Source organism: Typopeltis vanoorti, chromosome 1, assembly GCF_054136105.1.
Source record: "Typopeltis vanoorti isolate ZY-2024b chromosome 1, IOZ_Tvanoo_1.0, whole genome shotgun sequence".
NCBI classification, from domain to species: Eukaryota; Metazoa; Arthropoda; class Arachnida; order Uropygi; family Thelyphonidae; genus Typopeltis; species Typopeltis vanoorti.
The window spans coordinates 176,878,392-176,904,368 of NC_143549.1; the positions used below are offsets into that span (position 1 = coordinate 176,878,392).

At 36.1% G+C, this 25,977-nt stretch overlaps 1 protein-coding gene across 2 annotated transcripts in view; it reads right to left on the reverse strand.

The window, feature by feature from the left end:
* The window catches only part of LOC150110664 (uncharacterized), a 253,724-nt gene that overhangs the window by 34,386 nt on the left and 193,361 nt on the right, over positions 1–25,977 (reverse strand). For both annotated transcript variants that reach the window (XM_090400164.1, XM_090400172.1), the window contains 3 exons: positions 22,877–22,998; positions 16,933–17,081; positions 4,790–4,837 (listed from right to left, as the gene is read on the reverse strand). In XM_090400164.1, coding sequence (XP_090256290.1) covers positions 4,790–4,837; positions 16,933–17,081; positions 22,877–22,998 — 319 coding nt within the window. The remainder of the gene's footprint in view (positions 1–4,789; positions 4,838–16,932; positions 17,082–22,876; positions 22,999–25,977) is intronic.

A 25,977-nucleotide genomic window follows, 5' to 3' on the forward strand; every position in this document is an offset into this window, starting at 1 on the left:
AGCTTCTTTATCTCCTCCAAACCCAGGAGACCAAATCTACTCACTAAAGTCCAGGTGTACATGTCAATACTTGTTTTAACATTGCAGTTATCTTCTGAGTTGTATTTGCAATTTTTGCTATATCACCTTTGAACTTTAAATTCCTATCCATCATAACATCAAGATCCCTTGCCTCATCAGTTTCTTGTAGCACAGGTCTCACTAATATAACATGCTTTTGAAAATCTTATCTTGCCAAAGTGCATACTTTATACTTACTAACACTGAACTGCTAGCCACTTTCATTCGCCCAAATTTCCTGCCTATTCAAATCATCCTGTAAGCTACATACCAGTAATATCACTGATTGCCCTGTCTACTTTTGCATTATCAGCAAACAATGAAACATCTGTTAGATCCTTCCAAATGTCATTAACGTATAGATTGAACAACAATGGTCCAAGGACTGATCCCTGAAGTACACTACACCACTGGTCTAAATCTAGCAGATATACACCCACCATAAACCACTTTTTGATACTTGTCTCTCAACCATCCACTTATCTAAGACATCATCATCAAATTCCTGCCATGTACCCTCCAGGGGTGTACAGGATATGATAGCACTACAAGAAAAATTTACATTGTTACTAACTTCCTATCTACAATTTCCCTCCAAATCAGCCTGTTACTTGTCAAGACTCCAACATTATCAGATCTTATATTTCTATCGTCTAAAGGCACTTTGTACTGTATCAATCCACCTATATCCCGGCCTTCCTCTGGGTCGTTTTCCTGTCATCTGGCAGAGACCACTTGTTTTGCTGATCTTTACTCACCCATTCTGTTTAAGTGACCATAGCACCTGAGATTAGCTAGGCTAAGGCATTCCTAGATGAGAAAAATGTCAAGTTCTTTCCTAATATCCTCGTTTTTAATATGATATTGCCATTGATGCCATCTGTTCACGCCTCTAATCTTTCTCAGGATTCTCATATCTGTGGTCTCTAGTCTTTGGTCAAGTGTTTTACTTCTGACCCAGCTCTCAGATCCATAAATTAAAACTGGTGTGAACACTGTCTTGTATACAGCTAATTTTGTGTTCCGACTAACTCTCTTATTCCATATGAATTTATTCAATTGACTTCCTACCATGCCAGCTTTGTCGATTCTATTGTCTATTTCCATATTTAATTTACCATCTTCAGTAAAAATCGTGCCTAAGTAGCTGAAATGTTTTACTTGTTCCACAGGTTCTCCATTCACAACACAGTTGACATTTTCAATGATTCTGCCTATTTTCATTGTCTTTGTCTTTTTATTGCTGACCTTCATACCATATCTATTACAACAGCAACTGAATTTAGTCAGGGAATCTTGCAGACTTGTAGCGGATTTATTTAGAAGTACATCATCATCCGCATAAAGCAAAGAGCTGACATTAACATCTCCAATTTTGATATCATGTTTAATACCACTTTCCTTCATAATGTGATCCATATAGATAATGAATAACAGAGGGAATAATGTACATCCTTGTCTCACACCAGATTTAATATTAAACCATCTTCCTGTACTTCCTTCAATTCTAACTGCTGACTCACAACTCAAATAAATACAAAGTATTGCTTGATATAATGCCCCATTGACACCATATAACTGTAGCATATTGAATAGCTTCTTTTTTGGCACCTTGTCATATGCCTTTTCCAAATCGACAAAACCTAAATACAGATCTTTGGTATATTCCCATGATTTCTCCACTATTTGTCATAAAATGAAGATCTGATCCTGACAGCCTCTATTTGACCTGAATTCAACTTGTTCTTCACCAAGCTTTTCTTCCACAATTCTCAACTGTTTCTCAAGTATACTTGCATATATCTTACCAGGGACACTCAATAGGGATATACCTCTGTAATTCTCAAATTCAGTTTTATTTCCCTTTTTATATATATGTACTATGAGAGCTCTACTCCAATCATTGGGAATTCGTCCCTCTGTCCAGGCATTCTGAACTATGCGGGGCAGCCACTGTAAGACTTTTATACGATCGTACTTCAGCATTTCTGGTCAAATATCATCTACTCTTGCTGCCTTTCCACATTTCAAGCCTTTGATGGCTTTTTCTACTTTAAGTATGAATATGTATTCCTGACTGCATGCCTGGTCAGTGTTTTTTTTATCACTGTGCTGTCATCACTGCTTGTTTCATTTTGCAGTTTTTCAAAGTAATTACTCCATACTTCAAGGATATCTTTTTCTCCTGTTTTCATGTCACCTTTATCATCTCTAACTCCTTTTACAGCACTCTTTCCTCCATTCCTAAGCTTCTTCAACAACCTCCAGAATATTTTGCCAACTTCTTGATATTTATTTTCTATGTTCTTGCCAAAGTCCTCCTATGACTTTTGTTTAGCTAGTTTTACACACTGTTTGGCTTTCTTACATTTGTCTCTGTATTCTCTAAGAGTACAAGCTGACTTATTTCCCAGGAACTTTTGATATGCTTTCTTCTTTTCCTTCACTTCCTCTTTAACTTCCTGTGTCCACCATGGAGTTCTAATTTTTCTATCCTTGCATACAACTTCACCACATGCCTCTCTAGCTGAATCAATCAATGTTTTCTTCAGAGTTTCCCACTGAATCTCCAAGGTTTGATTCCTGTTCTCAAACTCTTTCATTTTTCCTTCAATAATCTTTGTGTATTTTAGTCTACAGTTCACATCTGAGAGATGCTCAACTTTTATTCGCTTTAAAAGTTTCTTATATGCCATTCTTTTCAATATGAAATTCAATTTTATCCTGATCAAGACTAAATAGTGATCACTTCCAATTTCAAATCCTCTGTACACTCTGGTGTCCTGCACCAGGGAGAAAAAAATCACTATCAACAATAACATAGTCAATGAGACTTTTCTTATTCCTTGCCTCTTCTCTCCATGTGAATTTGTGCACATTTTTATGTTGGAACATGGTGTTAATAATAACCAGTCCATGTCTTGAGCAGAAATCCAACAGATATATTGCCATTATTATTAGCTTTGCTCTTTTCTCCAAATTTTCCCAAAACATTTTTGTATGTCTGACAATCACTTCCTACTCTGCTATTTCGATCCCCAACAAGGACCAACTTTTCCTTTTTCATTGTGTCAGTAGCTTTCTCTAGAGCCTCAAAAAATTCCTCCACTTCTACCTTAGTAGAACCTTCTGTGGGACCATAGGCACAAATAAGTCTCATTGTCCAGTTCCCCATTCTGATATTTGTCCAAATCACTCTACTTGACACTGCCTGCCATTCAAGAAGATGAGATTGTATTTTGTGTTGAATACTATGGCTACTGCTTTTCCTTGATTGGCATTGCCTGAATATAACATTTTGTATTTATTGCTCAGAAAGATCTCACCAGTTTGTCTTTTTTGTTTCAGTCACCCCTATTATGTCGATCTGGTACTTATCTAATTCCTCCGCTAGCTCCATTTCTTTGCCATTCAGGCTTCTTATGTTGATAGTACCGATCTTTAACTCTAGTGATGTTCAATTTAGTCAGAGAATCTTGCAAACTTGTAGCAGATTTATTTAGAAGTATAACATCATCCGCATAAAGCAAAGAGCTGACATTAACATCTCCAATTTTGATATCATGTTTAATACCACTTTCCTTAATAATGTGATCCATATAGATAATGAATAACAGAGGGGATAATGTACATCCTTGTCTCACACCAGATTTAACATTAAACCATCTCCCTGTACTTCCTTCAATTCTAACTGCTGACTTACAACTCAAATAAAGACTAAGTATTGCTTGATATAATGCCCCATTGACACCATATAACAGTAGCATATTGAATAGCTTCTCGCTTGGCATCTTGTCATATGCCTTATCCAAATCGACAAAACTTAAAGTCATGTTTATGTAATCAAATGTCATGTAATTTTGTCATGTTTATGGATAACTGTAGTATTGACTAGTGTAGCACTTTTCACTTCACTAAAAACTTTGTTTTAAACAACTGTAACAATAGAAGTACGAGGTAAGTTTAGCCTTCAGCCTTTCTCAGTGTTTGATACACCATCGTCACTAAAATTAATAATTTAATCTGAGCATGTAACAGGTACACACTTGTCTTCTTTTCCATGCTGCCAAACACACAGCAAATGTACAGCAGAAGATGCCCCTGCTTCTCTAGATGGACTGAAGTCTCCTAGTCTAGAACTAATAACTAGAGTGCTCTGTAGTTCATGTTCTTCTTCAGATGTGGTCTCCTTCTTGAGAATACTGTGCTTTGTAGTCATAAAGAATAGGGCCAAAAACGACTCACGATGCTGTATGGTATAAGTTTTCTAAATGATAACGCAATGCCATTCCATAGGTATTATAACAGAAGATCTTTTTTTTATATAAGCATTACTTTGGAAACTTTTTTTTTTTAAGCTTCTAATAAACAGTGCACTAATGTCATGCTGGATGAAATAAATCATGTTACATTGAATCCTGCTGTGGCATTATTAACATAGTGCAAGCTGCTGGTGGCAAAAGCAGAGGTATTATCCTCTTGGCCACCAGTGTTGGTTGTACAGTTGACATAGCTAAGATCAATGGAGCTACCTGCCACATTGATTTCTGACACTTTTTACACCACAAATGAATATTATAGGATACTTTTTGCAACAGCTCTTGTAAATATATATTACTGAAGAAAAGAAACATGATACTTCAAAATTTTAGTTCACCTTAAACAATTACAATTAAAATTTTTATATGAAAAATGGTAGAACAAACTTTTATATGTAAAAATATATTACCTGTTCACTACAAACTTTACACTTGACATTATCAGGATGTCCAGATGACTAAAAATGATAAATAAAAGATTTTTAAGTCTTTTCTACCAAACTTGATAGCATGTTCATATAAAGCAAAAATAAAACTGAAAACCTCTTAACTCTACACAATTATCATTGCTCTTCATCTTCACAAGCACAAAGAGAGAAATATAGAGGAACTAGAACTAGTTCCTCTATATTTATATAGTAGGCAGGCAAACACAGACTGATTGTAATGGCAAGCTCCTATAGTGCTAACTGATGCCCTCTCTGGGTGTATTGATGTGCATTTCTGAAGGTCTCAAGTTGATAATCCTAGATTTTTGGCGGCATCACAATGCCAAAAAATCTGGCAGATCACCATAAAATCTGCTTGTAAGTTTTTCCTAGCCAGGTAAAATAGTGAGAACACATGGTGATAGTGAATAAGGCTGATATGTCTGGGGGATAGAGTAGAAGCTCGCCATTACAGTACCGATTGTGCATGCCTACTAGCATGCTTATGTGCGTTTGCCAACATTTTTCTTCGTGCCTGTGAAGGCAAAATACTGGCTGAGCAATTTAATTAGCTAAATAAATTTAGCTAGTTAACTATTAGCTTTAGATATCTGTTTTATTTCACCAAACCTCAAAATGAAATATCCAAGCATCCATACAAGACAAACTGCTTTGCAAAGAACAGTATGGGTTTATTAAAAAAGATGTCACGTTTCATCAATTTTGCTCATATTTTATAATAATGCTATGGCTGAGTTGGATAAAGGGAATGAATATTACCAGAATATAAACTATTGACTTGGATAAGTGAGTGGCTGACAGATAGGTATCAGAAAGTGGTATATGGTGGGTGTGAACCTCCAGATTTAAGGTGAACCAGTGATACACCTCAGGGATCAGTCCTTGGACTATTTTTGTTCAATCTATGTTAATGATATTAGGAAGGACCTGACAGATGGTCAATTGTTTGCTGATGATGGCAAGATAGTCAGGGCAATCAAGGATGCTACTAATATGCAGCACTTATAGATGAAGTCATTTTTCCTCTTTACAAGGCTCTGATATGACTGCACCTGAACTATTATGCAGAGATCTGGTCTCCTGGGTTTGGAGAGAGAATAAAGAACCTGTGGAAAGGGTGCAAAGAAAAGTAACAAATATATGTATTGAAAGACAGTCATGATACACAAAGTAGCAACATTTCAAAGAGAGTGAACAGATGTCATTTGAAAAAAAAAAAATGGCAATACATTACATGTTAATATACAGCAATGAAGCATTGTCAGTGCCTGGATGATTTTTTTTTTTTTTTTTTTGAAAGGTTTAGGTTTTAAACCTATATTATATTATAGAGAGAGGGGGAGACTTTTTCAAGCCACCTCAGATCTCCAAATACAGGGTGGTGGCGGCGGCACATTGGGTGATGAAATTACTTCCCATTTCAAGATATTCACAAATATCCATGCCCACAGTACAAAACACACCAACAGCCCTTTTGAATAAATTAAAGATAACAAGAAATTAATACTTTGCTTAATCCTTTATCCAAGTGTAAGCAAACAAAGTTTGCACTTGAAGTATTGGGGCAATCGTGTATAGAAGCTAATGACTTCACATCAGCCTTAGTATCCCATAATGCAAAGCACATATCCTCACGGACATGTATAATGCTATGCATTATGGGAAGGGTCACTATCCAGACTGGTTTCGACTTTTAATGAGGTCTCATCAGTGGGAGCCAGATCCAGAGATGATACTAAGGTTGAAGCAATGCAGAAGCCAAATTGTCATATACGAGTAGTTAGTTATTCTGGAAATTTCTACACCTGGATTGTTTAAGGTATTCCACTGTATTAATATTTCGTTAATATAAATATTGGAGACAGAGAGCATCCCTGTCTCACTCCTTGGTTTATAGATTGTTTATCAGACATTTTTTCATTTATTTTTATTTTATTATCTTTGCATGTATTCAATATTGCATGTAGTAAAATATTAGGTATATTTATCCTTTCTAATATATCTTTTTACTTTGTCAAATCTTCTTCTTCTGCAGCTTCTCCCACTTAAGTGGGGTCACTGTTTATTATGAGTCTCCTCCACACCTTCCTGTCTTGGGCTGTCACCACATCCAAGTTCTTCATCTTCAAGTCCTCTTCTACCAGCTCCCTCCATCTCTTCTTTGGCCGCCCACGCTTCCGCCTTCCTTGCACATCCATCTGCACGACCCTTCTTCCCACATATTCGTCCTCTCTCCTCATCACATGACCAAACCATCTCAACCTTGCCTCCTGTATTTTCGCTCCTAAGTTCGTAACTTTCACTGTTCCCCTGACATAGTCATTTCTCAGATGATCCTTTCTGGTCACACCGCACATCCACCTAAGCATTCTCATCTCTGCTACTTCCATCCTGCTAATGTTATTTTTCCTCAGGGCCACAGTTTCTATAGAATATGTCATAGCTGGCCTCACTACTGTCCTATAAATTTTGCCTTTCAGATTGATCGGCACCCTCTTATCACATAACACTCCAGCCATCTCCCTCCAGTTCCTCCAACCTGCTTGTATCCTGCATCCCACTTCCTTCTCACCTCCTCCATCTTCTTCCACTGTCGAACCTAAGTATCTAAAGTCTCTCACCTTCCTGATGACATTTCCTTCCAGCTCCAGGTCTGTCTCCTGGCCACCGCCCACTGCGCAACACATATACTCTGTCTTACTTCTGCTCATTCTCATACCTCTCTCTTCCAGTACTTTTCTCCATCTTTCCAGTTTAGTTTCCGCTTCTTCTCTTGAATCTACACACAGCAAGATGTCATCTGCATACAGCATTGTCCAAGGTGCATCTTCTCTCACCTCCTCTGTTACCACCTCCATCACAATATTAAACAGAAACGGACTTAATGCTGACCCTTGATGCAAGCCAACTGTTACTTGAAAACTTTCTGTCTGTCGCAGACAGGTCCGAACACTTGTCTTCACATTTCTGTACATCTCCCGCACCAACCTGACATATTTCTCCGGAACCTTCTTCTCCCTTAGACACCTCCAGACTTCTTGCCTTGGCACTCTATCGTATGCTTTCTCCAGATCAATAAATGCCAGATGTATCTCCCGTTATTTCTCTCGAAATTTCCATCATCTGCCATAACCCAAAGATAGCATCTGTTGTTGATCTACCAGGCATGAAGCCAAATTGTTCCTTTGCAATCTCCACCTCCTCCCTCAATCTACCATCAAGAACCCTTTCTAGGATCTTCATTGTGTGGGACATCAACTTTATTCCTCTGTAATTTTTACAGTCTTGTGCATCCCCTTTACCCTTGTAGATGGGAACAAGAGTACTCTCCCTCCATTCCTCGGGTATATTTTCCTGTTGGCAAACTTTCATGAACAGGTCCCACAGCAGGTCAATTCCCTCTTCCCCCAGTGCCTTCCATGCCTCCACTGGAATTCTGTCGGGGCCCACCGCTTTTCCATTCCTCATCCTCTTCATGGCCTCCGTCACTTCCATTCTACTGATGTTCTGCACCATCCCCTCAGAAGGCTGCCCATCTCCTCTGTGAGTCCTTGCATTTTCCTCATTCAGAAGTCCCTCAAAGTATATTTTCCATCTGTTTCTTATGTCCACATCCCTCCATAATACTCTTCCTTCAGCATCTTTGATCTGCCTCACATGTAAGATGTCCTTAGCTGCTTTATTTCTACATTTCGCTAGTTGGTAAATTTTTCTCTGTCCTTCCTTTGTTTCTAATTGATCATACAGATCTTGATATGCCATGGCCTTCGCCTGTGCCACAACTCTCTTGGCTTCTTGCTTTCTCTCTTTGTACACCTCTCTGTCCTCTTCCACTCTTGACTCATCCCACTTCTGCTTTGCCTTCCTCTTAGCTGTCACTGCCACTTGTACATCATTATTCCACCACCAACCCTCCTTCTGCTCTCTAATCTTTCCAGATGTCTCACCAAGCACCTCGATTGCACAGCTCGGGATTACTTTTGAATTATGTTTCCACCAATCTTGTACACTTTCCAGTCCATCCGAAATCCTCTCTAACACTCTCTCCCTAAAATGATTCCTCACACTCTCTTCTTTTAAGCGAAACCACTTAATTGTCTTCATCCCATGGCAACCAGAAGTTCTTATCTTCGATCTTAATTTAAAGTCTGCGCACAGCAGTCGGTGTTGTTGTGCTACTTGATCTGTTGGAATTACCTTACAATTTGTCACAACCTTAAGATGTTTTCTTCTAGTCAAAATGTAGTCAATTTGTGAGCTGTTGTTACCACTTTTAAATGTTATCAAATGTTCTTCCCTCTTGAAGAAAAACGAGTTCACAATTGCCAGATCAAACGCTACTACAAAGTCCACAACCCTCTCTCCTTCCTGGTTCATCATTCCCACTCCGTGGCCACCATGCACCCTTTCACAGTCTCTATTCTGTCTTCCTATGTGCCCGTTCAAGTCTCCTCCGACAATCACCATCTCATTTTCTTCCAATTCCCTCATTTCTTCATCTAACACGTTCCAGAACTCATCTTTTTCCTCTGCTGTACAACCAACTTGCGGGGCATATACACATAATACGACCACCCGCTCTTCTCCAAGACCCAATTTCATTCGCATGATCCTGTCGTTCCTTCTACCCACGTCCAGTACTTCACCCTTCATTCTGCCACACACCACAATTCCTACACCATTTCTTCCCTCGTTATTCGCTCCAGAGTAGAACAATTTATATCCATCTCCCAGTTCCTTTGCCTTTCCCCCTTTCCACCTTGTCTCCTGCACACATAAAATGTCCAACTTCCTCTTCCTCATCATGTCTGCCACCTCTCTTCCCCTTCCAGTCATGCTTCCAACATTCAGTGTTCCCACTCGCAACATCCTCTCCACCTGCTGGGCTCGCTTTGTCAAATGCTTTTTCATAATCTATAAACGAAAGATGAGTTTCTAAATTAAATTCTCTTGTTTTTTCTATAAGTAGTTATAAACAAAAAGCAGCATCCATTGTAGAGCATCCTTTTCTATATCCATTTTGACATTCTAATAATATTTTTTCACTGTATATTTTCAATTTTTCATTAAGTATTATACCATATATTTTATAGAATGTATTCAATAAACTAATACCGCTGTAATTGGTAGGTTATATTTTATCCCCCTTTTTAAGTATAGGTATTACTATACTTGTATTCCATTCTATTGGTATTTATCCATTTGTATATATTTTATTTAACAATTTTAATAATCTCCGATGAAATTTTTTTCCAGCAAATTAATACAGTTCGTAGTTTATCCATCTTCTCCTGCTGATTTATCATTTTTTATTTTACTTAGGTTGTCCCTTAATTCTTTCATTGATATCATAACATTTAATGCAGCGCTTCCCAAACTGTGGGCAGTGAAATAATGAAAACAAATTTAAAATGTTTTAAGACTAAATGTGGCATGTCAAATGTATATGTAAGATGCTAAAAATGCAATATTTGCAATATTCGCTGCGTATGTTTTGTATTGAATATAAATACAATAAATATTATAACCAACCTCTACTAGTGGTGATCGTGTAGTTGCGGTCAGTTGGTGGATTGAGTGGCAGAGACAGAGTTGTAGAGCAGGTGCCCTCCCTCAATGAGTCTTTGGACTCCCTAGAGGTGTCTAATAATAATAATATGTCTGTATTACGATTTTTTTTTCCAATGGGGTCCGTGAAATATTTTAATTTTTCCAAGGGGGGCCTTTACATCCATAATTTGGGAAGCAACGATTTAAAGCATTTTGTAAGTTTTTGGTGTAATTTTTTTTTTTTTTATGTTAATATTATCTGTCCAAAGATTATAAATAATCCAAAAATTCTTTTAAATCCATTTTCAAATTTACATTTGCAGTTTCTTTTATATCTACATTCATGTCTTTTAGTATTTAATATGCATTGGTCTTATTTTTTTTTGGGGTGCTTAAGGGTCAAAGCTGTATAACTGAGAGGAGACCTCCACATAGCCTTTAAAGGAATGCGGAGAACCGACCAGGGCTTCTGACCTAATGTCCAATCCTCACCTTCTCGTGGTGCACCCTGTTGGGTATCTACTTTGATACTGAACGAAAGAGGATGGGCTGACAATTTGGGATTTAGCCGACCAAATTGTATTCTTATTGGTTAAACCAAAATAAAAAATGATGGTACAACATGACAAAATTTCATGCCGGCTGGGGCGTCGCCCGGTTAAACAAGGCCCCCGTTGTTTTTGCCAGGGAACCAGGGCGAACAGCGAAAAGTCAGCTACTGGAATAAATCTGAAAACAAACCCCAACTCAACATCACCAGAGTTAAAGATCGGTACTATCAATGTAAGAAGCCTGAATGGCAAAGAAATGGAGCTAGCTGAGGAATTAGATAAGTACCAGATCGACATAATAGGGATGACTGAAACAAAAAAGACCAAAACTGGTGAGATCTTTCTGAGCAATAAATACAAAATGTTATATTCAGGCAATGACAATCAAGAAAAAGAAGGAGTAGCCATAGTATTCAACACAAAATAAGAGGCTAATCTTCTTGAATGGCAGTCAGTCTCAAGTAGAGTAATGTGGGCAAATATGAGAATGGGGAACTGGACAATGAGACTTATTTTGCCTATGGTCCCACAGAAGGTTCTACTAAGGTAGAAGTGGAGGAATTTTTTGACGCTTTAGAAAAAGCAACTGACACAATGAAAAATGAAAAGTTGGTCCTTGTTGGGGATCTAAACAGCAGAGTAGGAAGTGATTGTCAGACATACAAAAATGTTTTGGGAAAATTTGGAGAAAAGAGCAAAGCTAATAATAATGGCAAATATCTGTTGGATTTCTGCTCAGGACATGGACTGGTTATTACTAACACCATGTTCCAACATAAAAATGTGCACAAATTCACATGGAGAGAAGAGGCTAGGAATAAGAAAAGTCTCATTGACTATATTATTGTTGATGTTATGTTTTCTCCCTGGTGCAGGACACCAGAGTGTACAGAGGATTTGAAATTGGAAGTGATCACTATTTAGTCTTGAGCAGGATAAAATTGAATTTCGTATTGAAAAGAATAACATGTAAGAAAGTTTTAAAGCGAATAAAAGTTAAGCAGCTCTCAGATGTGAACTGTAGACTAAAATACAGAAAGATTATTGAAAAGAAAATGAAAGAGTTTGAGAACAGAAATCAAACCTTGGAGATTCAGTGGCAAACTCTGAAGAAAACATTGATTGATTCTGCCAGAGAGGCATGTGGTGAGGTTGTGTGCAAGGATAAAAAAATCAGAACTCCCTGGTGGACACAAGAAGTTAAAGAGGCAGTGAAGGAAAAGAAGAAAACATATCAAAAGTTCCTGGCAAATAAGTCAGCTTGTACTCTTAGAGAATACAGAGACAAATGTAAGAAAGCTAAACAGTGTGTAAAACTAGCTAAACAAAAGTCATAGGAGGACTTTGGCAAGAACATAGAAAATAAATATCAAGAAGTTGGCAAAATATTCTGGAGGTTGTTGAAGAAGCTTAGGAATGGAGGAAAGAGTGCTGTAAATAGAGATGATAAAGGTGAAATGAAAACGGGAGAAAAAGATATCCTTGAAGTATGGAGTAATTACTTTGAAAAACTGCAAAATGAAACAAGCAGTGATGACAGCACAGTGATAAAAAAACACTGAACAGGCATCCAGTCAGGAATACATATTCATACTTAAAGTAGAAAAAGCCACCAAAGGCTTGAAATGTGGAAAGGCAGCAAGAGTAGATGATATTTGACCAGAAATGCTGAAGTACGATCGTATAAAAGTCTTACAGTGGCTGCCCCGCATAGTTCAGAATGCCTGGACAGAAGGACGAATTCCCAATGATTGGAGTAGAGCTCTCATAGTACATATATATAAAAAGGGAAATAAAACTGAATTTGAGAATTACAGAGGTATATCCCTATTGAGTGTCCCTGGTAAGATATATGCAAGTATACTTGAGAAACAGTTGAGAATTGTGGAAGAAAAGCTTGGTGAAGAACAAGTTGGATTCAGGTCAAATAGAGGCTGTCAGGATCAGATCTTCATTTTATGACAAATAGTGGAGAAATCATGGGAATATACCAAAGATCTGTATTTAGGTTTTGTCGATTTGGAAAAGGCATATGACAAGGTGCCAAAAAAGAAGCTATTCAATATGCTACAGTTATATGGTGTCAATGGGGCATTATATCAAGCAATACTTTGTATTTATTTGAGTTGTGTCAGCAGTTAGAATTGATGGAAGTACAGGAAGATGGTTTAATATTAAATCTGGTGTGAGACATGGATGTACATTATTCCCTCTGTTATTCATTATCTATATGGATCACATTATGAAGGAAAGTGGTATTAAACATGATGTCAAAATTGGAGATGTTAATGTCAGCTCTTTGCTTTATGCGGATGATGTTGTACTTCTAAATAAATCCGCTACAAGTCTGCAAGATTCTCTGACTAAATTCAGTTGCTGTTGTAATAGATATGGTATGAAGGTCAGCAATAAAAAGACAAAGACAATGAAAATAGGCAGAATCATTGAAAATGTCAACTGTGTTGTGAATGGAGAACCTGTGGAACAAGTAAAACATTTCAGCTACTTAGGCACGATTTTTACTGAAGATGGTAAATTAAATATGGAAATAGACAATAGAATCAACAAAGCTGGCATGGTAGGAAGTCAATTGAATAAATTCATATGGAATAAGAGAGAAATTAGTCGGAACACTAAATTAGCTGTATACAAGACAGTGTTCAAACCAGTTTTAACTTATGGATCTGAGAGCTTGGTCAGAAGTAAAACACTTGACCAAAGACTAGAGACCACAGATATGAGAATCCTGAGAAAGATTAGAGGCATGAACAGATGGCATCGATGGCAATATCATATTAAAAATGAGGATATTAGGAAAGAACTTGACATTGTCAGCATCCAGGAATGCATTAGCAGAGATAATCTCAGGTGGTATGGTCACTTAAATAGAATGGGAGAGGAAAGATTAGCAAAACAAGTGTTCTCTGCCAGGTTGGCAGGAAAACGACCCAGAGGAAGACCAAGATACAGGTGGATTGATACGATACAAAGTGCCTTAGACGATAGAAATATAAGATCTGATAATGTTGGAGTCTTGACAAGTAACAGACTGATTTGGAGGAAAATTGTAGATAGGAAGTTAGTAATGATGTAATTTTTTCATGTAGTACTGTCATATCCTGTACACCCCTTGAGGGTACATGGCAGGAATTTGATGATGATGGTCTTATTTTGCATATGTCATTTTCTAGATATGATACAAATTCTTCTCAGCTTTCTATGTCTCTTTCTGGTTTCTCTTTTGGCTACTGCTAGTCTTTTTTTTTTTTAAACTGAAATTGTATACCATTTCTATAATCATGAAAGAATCTAATGCTTTTTAAACAACAGGGCACATCATATCATGTCATTCTTCCAAATGTGCTATAGAGTTACATTTTTGGATGGGGCTTTTTTTTTTTTTACATTCAAGTATTAATATATTCCGCACCATGAAAAAACATGAGATTCCAAGATTAAAAACCCTCTAATCATCAACATAGATTGGCTAAACTACCTTAGTCAAAGAAGTCCTTATAGAAGTTCATACTATGATGGGAATTAAACAAGTTTTTCTAACCAATCCACAGAGTTCTATCCAAATTGACAGGCTGAGAGTTTGAATTCCACTATGACATAATACATGCTTATTGAAAGCCTGAAATGGATGAAATATGAGGGTGGTCTGAAAAGTGCTCGTCCTTAACCATAAATGACAACAAGTATTGCTGGAATAAATGTATTAGTCTTAAGGGAAATTATGTTGAAAGATAAAAATAATTTTGAAATTATTAATTCGTTTTTTCACTGTTAGGCTGAGAACTTTTTAGGCCCCCTCTGTACCATGTTTACTTTCCAGAGTAAAGAAACTGGATCATCTAGTATTTGGCCTACTCATGGTATTAAAATGTACAGCCTTACACAGGTAGGATTTATGTTAAAAAAAGCATGAGTACCTATTACTTTCTACATTGTTCATCCACCTTTATGCATATAAATCTATTCTTGTACAGACTTTAATAAAAATTGTACTGCAATCTTTACTAAAAGATATCAGTACTAAATTTTGGTTAAATTATACCATTTTTAGTGGCAAAATGGCTCCAATCAAAACAAAATTTTATGCAACTGAGAGAGAAACACTTCTTCTGCAGCTTGTACCACTTAAGTGGGGTCACTGTTTTGGCGAGTCTCCTCCACATCCTCCTGTCTTGGGCTGTAATCCACGTTCTTCATCCTCAAGTCCTCCTCCACCTTCTCTTCTCTGGCCATCTACGTTTCCTCTTCCCCTGCACATCCATCTGCATGACCTTTCTTCCCACATATTCGTCCTCCCTCCTCATCCCATGACCAAACCATCTCAACCTTGCCTCCTGTATCTTCACTCCTAAGTTCATAACTTTCACCGTTCCCCTCACATAGTCATTTCTCAGATGATCCTTTCTGGTCACACCGTATCCACCTAAGCATTCTCATCTCTGCTACCTCCATCCTGGTGATGTTATTTTTCCTCAGGGCCACAGTTTCCAAAGCATATGTCATAGCTGGTCTCACTACTGTCCTATAGATTTTGCCTTTCAGATTGATTGGCACCCTCCTATCACATAGCACTCCAGCCATCTCTCTCCAGTTCCTCCATCCCGTTTGTATCCTGCATCCCACTTCCTTCTCAGCCTCTCCATCCTCTTCCACTGTTGAACCTAAGTATCTAAAGTCTCTAACCTTCCTGATGACATTTCCTTCCAGCTACAGATCTGTCTCCTGGCTGCAATCCACTTTGCAACACATATACTCTGTCTTACTTCTGCTCAGTCTCATACCCCTCTCTCTCTCTCTCTCTCTCTGTCTTCCAGTACTTTCCTCCATCTTTCCAGTTTAGCTGCCACTTCTTCTCGACTCTGCACACAGCAAGATGTCATCTGCATACAACATTGTCCAAGGCACGTCTTCTCTCACCTCCTTCACAATATTAAACAGGAACGGACTTAACGCTGACCCTTGATGCAAGCCAACTATCACTTGAAAACTTTCTGTCTGTCCCAGGCAGGTCCGAACTCTTGTCTTCACATTTCTGTATATCTTCTGCACCAATCTGACATATTTCTCAGGTACCGTTGCTTCTCTCTTCTCTTCTTGCTCCCCCCCCCCCCATCCTAATAGAGTATTCAAGGGCTAGGGGTGAATCTTTCCTATTTTGCTATGTCATTTTGTCTTATGCAGCCACCGAAGGGGGCAAGCTAGCCTCAATAGGTGCTGGTCCCAAGTCCGGATAAATCGCAAGGGTTGACATCAGGAAGGGCATCTGGTCGTAAAACTTCACTGCCAGCTCTAGCTATGATCTAATGAGTCGAAAAGAAAGTGATGCAAGGGAGAGAAATGCTAATAAAAAAATAATAATAATAAATAAAAAATCAGCTGCATTATTTGTCAAACTGCTCGATTAAATCAACAGCAATGCAGTTGAATTTTAACAAACTATGCTAAAAATATGTTAAATTTTCTGTTATGCAAAACATTTCATGATTCTCCAACTCATTTACATGCTTGTTAAAATTAAAATGATGATTAATCATAAATGCCTTACTTATTCATTACCAAGCACAAACATATTCAAGACCACATCTGGTTTATTCTGCTCAAATTTGGTCATCAAGATTTGAAGCAACCTTGGAAAAGGTACAGAGGCAAATAATGAAACTGAGGGCTGCAAATTGCAGAGTTTGGTATAGAGAAGATGAAGAGGTGGCATTATTAAGATATTTAAACTGTTGAGAGGAATATATATGATTGAAACTAAAGATTTTTTTTTCATGTAGTAGAACAAGGACAAGGGGTCATTTTTGGAAGTTGCAAAAAGGAAGTGGGGTGAGTGAGTGAGAAGTCCTCTGCAATGGCTGCATGGAGGTCTGAATAATAATATAATAATATTTCAGAACTTTTGTTTTTTGGGAATAAAAAGGTAGCTATAATCAAAAAGTAAAGTTATTCAAATATAGTTACAAGTGCAAATATATAATTTCTTACCTCTATTAGCCACTTCTTGAGACATTCATGATGCACAACTGATACATCCCCTTTGCAGTTACAGGGCTGTATCAAAGTTCCAGCATCTGTTCGCTCTGCATCATAACAAATCCAGCATTCTGAAATTTTTTCTGATGAAGAGCTTAAATCTAAATGAACAAGAACAAAGGTATCAAAAAAGACACAAAAGAAGGAGAGAATGCTATTATCACATCTAAAATGAAGCAATTATATCAACACAGAATAGTTTCAATCTTCACTGACATTAACATCATAAAAATATCAATAATCTATCATGAGTAATCTGACAGTTTTGCATATACCTACATCAGTGTCACCCATAACACCGATGTGCTATAGATTTTGCAACCTCTTGGGTATGAAATTGAATACTGAAAAAAAAAGCAAGGCTATCCCAAATAAAACCACTAAAATCAGGAGTAAAATTACAGTTAACAAGGCAAATATACCAATATCAGTGTCGAGTGTGTTCAAATTTACCAACAGGACATTTAGACAAAGCAATATCTAAGGAACTGGATTACCAGATGGGATTACTAATAAATATTAATTTCTCGTGTCTTTGTGTTTCTAGTAATTTTTAATGTAATAATTTTACATTAAAAACTCTTAAAAAATCACCTTAAAAACTAATCAGGCCTTTGATAAGCCGAAAGGCTATTTTACCGGTGACATAAGTTAAGTTAAAGGGAGATGGTAAATCCCGTTTCATTTTATAGCCGGGTACGAAACTCAGATCGAAATCCATCGAATCCATAGAGTTTCATGCCGAAAAAACTATCGCTGAGCCCAAGTGTAAGTGATCACTACAACACCAGAGCAACTCCAAGCAAAGGTGGAGCAAGCTCCATCACTAACCTTAATATTCTCTCATAATGTAAAACACACTAAAACTGCCATATTTCACTACTAATAAAGATCCTGCTGTCATCATTAGGATTACATATACTAAATATAGCAAATATATTATTTTATCAGTTTAGTAATATGCACGTTTTTTTTTTTTTTTAGTCTATTTGGAGTTATAGCCGAAATAACTAAGGCTACGAGGACAGTATATTACACCTGTTAACTGCAAGTGCTCTGAATAGTTTGTTTTGCAGGATGAATATGGTATGGTTTCAGTCCTAACTGACATCAACTTCATGAAAATCAATCTGACAGTTTGTATATATCAGGGAACATACATATACTGATGCACTACAGGTTTTGCAAACTCTTGGGTGTGGAATTGGTTATTAAAAAAAGGAAGGCTATCTCACCCTGTTCAAAGATGTTTATAAAAGCCTGTATAACTCATCGAGTTTATAAGGATTCTCTTTTTTTATATATATATAAAAAATAAAATAAAATAAAAATGAGTTTGCAGAGGGGAAATCCTACCAACTCCTGTATGAGAAGACTGGCTAATTCACCTTCAGTTGCAAAGCCCTTAAAAAGGTTCTTTGCATCCTAGACAGAATGTATGAGAAGACTGGTTAATTCACCTTCAGTTGCAAAGCCCTTAAAAAGGTTCTTTGCATCCTAGACAGAATTCAAAAACCAGTGTCTTTCTGACCAAAGGGCATCATCACTGATAATGAATAAGCTATGGAACTCCAAGTTTCTGAGAGCACTTATTATACCAAACTTCTGATTAAGCTTTCATAAAAAGCAACATTAGAAGAATGGGTTATATAAATGGGGTTTTTCTATATATAATATCTGCTGTGTATTTTCTAGGTGGCGATGACTTGAATCCTTTGTGAAGCACCATCACCTTGCTTACTGAAAGCTTGAAGTGTTTACTACCATATTTGGTCACTAGTTTTTGTTCCCCTCCTCCTTTCTTACGTGTAAGGCATGCCCACCTATTGTGAGAATGCCTAACATACTAATGAACTTGAAAACTAATACCTCCTGTATTTGAGGATACAGTAGTAAAGCAGTACAGTTACTAACAATATACATGAGACCAGAAGAATAATTCTAAAGGCATTTATTCTGCTAGCTCATGCCTGGAGGAGGGGTGGGCGGGCAAGTATAGCAGTATAAAGGCAAACACTGTCACAAACCACGACAGAAGACTGAATACTCCCTGTATGAGAACCAAGTCCATGAATCTTTCATTTCCACAATGCATACAATTTGTTAGCTATCTGATTTCACCAAGCACAAAAATGGCATTAAAAAAATTCAGTAACACTGAAGTCAGGAAAAAATCTAATGTTAGCCCACAAAGAAACAAATTATCAAATATATTTTGATGAAGAAAGAAAATATCAAAAATATAACCAAAAATCTATCAATAAATAAATAAATGCTTCCACATCCACTTCACAAACATCTGTACTCTTAAGTCAAACAACGAACCTAAAATCCTTTGGGTTGTTGTTTTTTGACTTAAGGTTGTGCTCCAAAATTTCTTTCATACACTTTTTTTTTTTTTTAAATGCGTCTCAAACCCATGAAAGGTTATACACCTATAGCACCATCAATGCTGTAAGAAAGCTAAGGAATCTAATTTTTTCTTAATATTTTATTTATTTATTTTTATATTTTTTATTTATTCTTTTTACACCAGAAGCCTGCTCTAGATAAAGTTTTGTTCAGCTTCATATGAAATGTAAAATGCAAAGCATGCAATAAGATTTTTTTTTTAAATAAGGAGATATAGATGAGTTAGAGAAAATGTCCAACTAGAAACATGCAAAATTAGTAAAGCACAATTAGAAATCATGTATTTTTTTTTTTTTTTTTTTTTTTTTTTTTTTTTTTTTTTTACACAGATATAAATAGGAATTTAGAAAAAAAAAATGCAACTAGAAGATATACAGGAAGCAACTTAATGCTTTCTCTAAATGAAAGTGAATTTAGAAAAAGCATACAGAAAACACCTTTTTTTTTTGTTAAAATGCCTATCCATATTTGTAAAAAAATTCAAAACGTTACACCTTTTCTAACTGCATTTTTTAATAAATTTGTATGTTTTCTAGTTGCATTTTCCTCTAAATGTCCATATATCCCCTTATAAAAAAAAACATGAAGCCAACTGCACACTCCAACATCTGCACTACACAACACTACCTGGGCAGAAGAGGATGCCACCACCATCCACAAGATTCCATGGCCAATAAGCACCTAAAAGAATGCAGTTCTCTAAGTTTGATATATTTACAAAAAACACCAAGTGCCAAATTGTAGTTCTTTCATAATCCAGAAGGAAGGAATGGTATCCAAACTGGTTTAACAGTACAGATAATTTGGAAAACTCCTGTACTTCAAAAAATTTCCTAAAATTTGAAAATTTTCCAAATCTTAGGATGTTTTTGAATGAGTGGAACAGAGACCCATGGGTACAATATTGAGCATGGCATTTTTGATGAGCCAAAATGCCATCAAATGCATACGAGGAAAGGCACTGTTGTGAAGATGCTTACTACTGTCCAATGACAAATATTTCTTATAAAGAAACTGAGTTTAACTGACCCAATTGTTGATGTAGTGGGGTGACCAATTCATAAAAATTGCATCAGGTTAGAAGTCAATGACTGATATACAGGACCTGAAAAATACCTGTATCTGCCTTTTTGTTCATGATGAGCAAGAACTTTTAGTTGATGAGTAAAAATTAAAAAAGGAATTTTGGTTTAATCAACAGTTTTATTTACGTAATGCCAATTCTGTTTTTTTTTTTTTTTTGCAAATAGTCTTTTGTATTTTTACCTGACTTATTAAATTGAATGATAGCCATTACAAATATCTGTTTTCGTGATTATCATCAATTTTGTTGTAGTGAAATACAACTAATGAGAGAAAAGGATACACAAGCATTAGCTTTATTGAGCATTCAGTCATACCATGAGGCAACCAGTTAATCAGGACACAGCAAGATCAAATATAGATATGAGAGGACTGCAGTAATTAGCTTATTTCTTATCCAGTTATATAATATGAACATTAATAATGGATATTAAACTTAGAAAGTTAATGAAAGAAAATATAATGATACCATTATTTGCTACATTTCTGCTTACACTTGCATTCAAAAAAAAACTAACAATTTATTCTCTGCTATTATAAACAAACATTAAAAACATTCACAGTATCATAAAAATTTATTAAAATAAAATAATTTGCATATAACTGCATTAGTGTAAATCTGAATTCTGAATGGATTCAAAATACTGTCAGATGGACAGGGCCGGTGACGTCATATGATACAGCAGCAATTCAGAAACAATCAAAAACACACTACTTAGGAATTGGAATCAATATAAAGAAATATTTTAGGAAAATAAATACTTTGACTTTCTAAATTTTAATATCCAGACAGACGCTGGTAGTTAGCCAGTGTTCATGTACAAGTAAGAATTAGCTATAGCAGTGGTCGGCAACCTTTTTAATACAAAGGGCGCAATACTGCAGGTGCCATGACACTCGGGGACGGCGTGTTGCCGACTCCTCCTGATTTAAATAATTAAACTTAAAATTACAATTGGTACGAATGGTTTTGAAATGTCTTTTTATATTACTTTTTTTAGAAATAGCCACACTATTATTGCATAATAAACAAATACATTTGCCATTATGATTGATAAAGCAAGGCGCTCGCAACTGATCTGACAGATACATGCAAATTGTTAACATGAATATTCTTTAACGGTTAAAGAATATTCATGTTAACGATTAGCATGTATCTGTCAGATCAGATGCGAGCACCCGAGTAAGTAGTTTGTATAAGTCTTAAGTAGCTTGAGTTGTTGACGTCATCTAGTTATTAATGTGACTGCTTCTCACTACCCTACTATATTTGGCATGAAACTCTTGTAGTTTCTATATTCGGCTATGAAATAATGTTGGATTCAATATTCACTTAATTTGTACCATCACGTATATATTTGCAGTGTTTTTTCTTTGTTTTCTTGCATTTTAGCACATACTAGTAATGAATGTATCTCTGCGATCTACGCCCCAAAATTACCGCTGCGAGCTCCAAAGCAGTTTACAATAATTTCTCTGAGGGCGCACTAAAAATTTCCTGTGGGTGCCATGGCGCCCGTTGGCACTGTTTTGCCGACCTCTGAGCTATAGCATTAACACAAACTTATAAATTGATGAGATCCAGGATGAAACATATGACTATGATATATATCAGACAACCATGGTAGAGTTACATCTAGGTTAAGATCTCACAAGTAAAATATTTTCCCGACTAAGAGCCAACACAAAATTTTTCAAACAGTGCTGATATCAATTCAGAAATTAAGTCAATCAGTCCTCTTATGTCCCACCAAATGTAAAGCATTATTCTCTATGGATGGAATTCAAGTTTATGAGTAATAACTATGTGATTGCAATTCAGCCATGATTTTATGTTTGATGTAAAGAATTTATTTTTATTGAGTCCTCTGAAGAAAGGTCCGGTCCACATTAGCACAAAGGAAGAGAAGAAACTACATTGTTGCCTCAACGAGGCAACAATGTAGCTACACTACTTCAATGATAGCTACTTTGAAGCTACATGCCACTGACATTTCTTTATAGTCTTTGCTGAGACTGTTAGTTTATTCACACTGTTTCAACATTTCATGGTGCATTGGTGAAGGTCAAACTTTACAGGTCCTTTTAAATCTTCAATGTCTGTCACAAAAGAAGAAAATTTTCAATGGCATAATCTCCACAACAGACTGATTAAATCATTGCATATATTTGCAGATATCTGAAACATCACTGCAAATTCTCCATAGATTGTTTGTGGTGCTAAATTAATGTCAATGAAATACAAAGAATGAGGGATTGGAATAACTGGAAGAACAATAAAAATATTATATTTACACAATGGTTATTTAGAACAAATTCAAAAGGATATAAGAGCTTAAAGCTGTTGCATAAAAATTATGATTTATGGACCTCCCCCAACCAAAATAAACAAATCACATACCTGTTTTCACAATAATTTTTGAAACCGAAACAAGAGCTTCTGCTTCACATGGTTGCACCTGCTTATATGTTTCCAGTTTCTTCAGAATTTTACGTGGATTCAAAATCCACAGTTGTTCTGGTCTAAAATATATTTAAAATCATAAATTTTGGAAACACATTTTAGAAAGATTAAAAATACATATAATCTACCAAAAGAAAAATAAAGATTTTATATCATTATACACATACTGGCCATAGAATTAGAAACTTTTATTTAATACTGTGCTGGACCTCCTTTAGCCCAAATTACAGCACTAGTATGGTTTGGCATAGATTCTACAAGGGATAGACTGCATCTATGTCTACAACATACCTGGCACTCACCACAGTCCTTTAAATGGCTCATATTTGATGGAAGAGGACTTTGCACATGGATCTGTTTTTATAACATGTCTCATACATTCTCAATAGGGTCCAGATCTGGGCTTTGTGGTGGAAGTCACCGTCACGCTTGCTGAACCACTGCTGAACAGTTCTTGTGTGATGGACAGTAGCACTGTCATCCATGAAACAACTGTTACCTGCTGGTTAAAAAGTCAACATTACAGGATGGACTTGATCAGCAATAATGTTCAGATATTCCTACACTTGACCTTCCAGCAATATCAGGGGACCCATTCCGTACCAACAGAACATGCCCCATACCGTGATACCACCTCCAGAAACTAGAATTGTGCTTACAAAGCAAGCTGGGTTCAATGCTTCAGGGGATTCCCACAAACTCTTTGCCTATCATCAGACCACGACTTTCTTCCAGTCTTACAGCTACCAGTCATGGTGTTCCAACTACCACCAAAGACAAACTCTCTGGTTCTTATGCAAAAATCTGTGATTTCTATACAGGCATGCGACTGCCAATACTAATCCTCTTCAATTCTCTGTGCATAGTTCGGTGAGATATGGGTCAGGAAGAGCCTTCATTAAATGCTTCTGTCAATTGTTGCACACAGGAAGTTCTGTTTGTCTGTACAAGTCTTCTCAGATGAATGTGATCTCATTCCTGACAGACTGTCTTAGGACCACTGTTACACTGTTAGGACCACACTTAGTCAAGCAATGTCAGTTATTTTTCCACTGGCTAAACACCCAGAATATTCTCACCTTTTTGAGTAACCAGTCAGCTCTGCTGTTTTCAAAATCATGGATCCAGTCAGACAGGCACCCACAATAAGCCCTTTATCAAACTCATAATTATGCTTTGTTTTTCCCCAATGTGATCTGTGAATACTATTGATGATTACTGAACAGCAGCATTCTTAAATAGTTCCAAGAACACTTGGTGACACAGACAGACCAAGTATTCTGCATATATGCTGCATAACTGATGTTAAAGTACATCTGCATAAAAGGTTTCTAATTTAGTGGCCAGTATGTCTACGTCTATATTACAAAGTGACGATGTTTTCCTCCTGTTTAATTAGTAGATTAAAATTTAGCAGCATGTGACATTTTAAGAGCAACATATTCAAAAGGATGAAAACTTGTTACCAATTATACATTATTGATAGTTATTAGGTATTGTTTCTGGGAAAATTCCCATGCTACTCCTCTTAAACACTATTATTATTATTACGGCTATTATAGCATGTTTTTGTTTAGGAGTGTCCCTTATTTTAAATACATTGGCTATTTTTACTCAAAAAAATTTATATATATATATTTTAGGACATTATGGGTAAGTATTGAAGGCAATTATAGCAGAATAAAAGAGGAGGAAAAATTTTGTACATATCTTGTTTTGATACTAAGATGTCTTCAAATTCCATGTTCCTGCTGAAGGTTGTTTATAACAAGGGGGAAGGGAGCGTGGGGGTGTTTTGACGCTGGAAGAATAAATTGGAAACCCGGGTTTATTTTAATAATAATAATATATATATATATATATATATATATATATATATATATATATTATTATTATTATATTACTTTTTTTGGAGGGAAGGGGAAGGGTTTACTTATGGGAAAACTGGGGCAGGGGAGAACATTATTTATAGTTACTGATAGTTATTTATACTTTATCATCAACAGATTAAACTTCAGCAAAAATTGACATTTTTTTCTGTGCTATCTCATTTTAAAAAGATCAAAAATCTATTATATGCTGTGACATAACAAAACGGCATACATTATTCACATGATACCCAGCCACATATTTTCTGCTTCATCCTATAAACTGGTTATTTCTGTTGAATGATCAATGACAGGTCAGCACGGACTAGCTACTGGCACACCATCAAGCAACCAGATGAGAAGAGATAAGTTTACAAAACAAGGTGGAAAAGACAATCTGATGTTGTACAAGAGGTTGTTTTTTCTATACATACAAAGATATGATTTCTGTATAAATGAAAATTAACAAAATATTTTAGAAAGTAAGAATAAAGAAAACTGAAAACAATACTTCACAATGAAATGGGAAGTTTCTGATGGGAATAATCAGCACTACTAAAGTGTGTTAATTTGTGATAATCCACAAATAATTTTATTTCATTATCAAGAGCCATTGTTTTTGAAAGTGGTATAAGTCAATTTTTATTCATACATTGAGATCTTTAAGGGTTTACGTTTGAATCAACTAAGAAAATATTGGCAAACGTTAATAAATTTTGATTAATTTATGAGGTTATTGTACACCATTGACTGTGTTATTAAAAATATAAAAAGAGGACGTCTATGTCTCATTAAAACTTTCATTGACTCGTTTTTTTCCAAAAATGGACTTATACCGCTTTCAAAAAAAAACTGCTCATATCTCAACATTTTTTCCCAAATTTTCTTCAGAAATGCACTGAAAAGAAATCATAACAGGCATAATACCTGGCCATTTAACAGCCATATTACTCACTACTTGACAAGTTGCCAGCCCTGTTTGGCTGGAAACTTGTCAAATAATCTCTGCTCTAAAAAACAAGCTGTGGGTTTGAATTCTGCCATGGGCAAGGATTAAGATTTTGTTTGTGATTGTCTTGAAAAAGTTCCATGTTTAGTTTCTAGAGCAGGGTTTCCACTGTTTAAAATAATAAATGAAAAATACAAATATATATATATATATATATATAT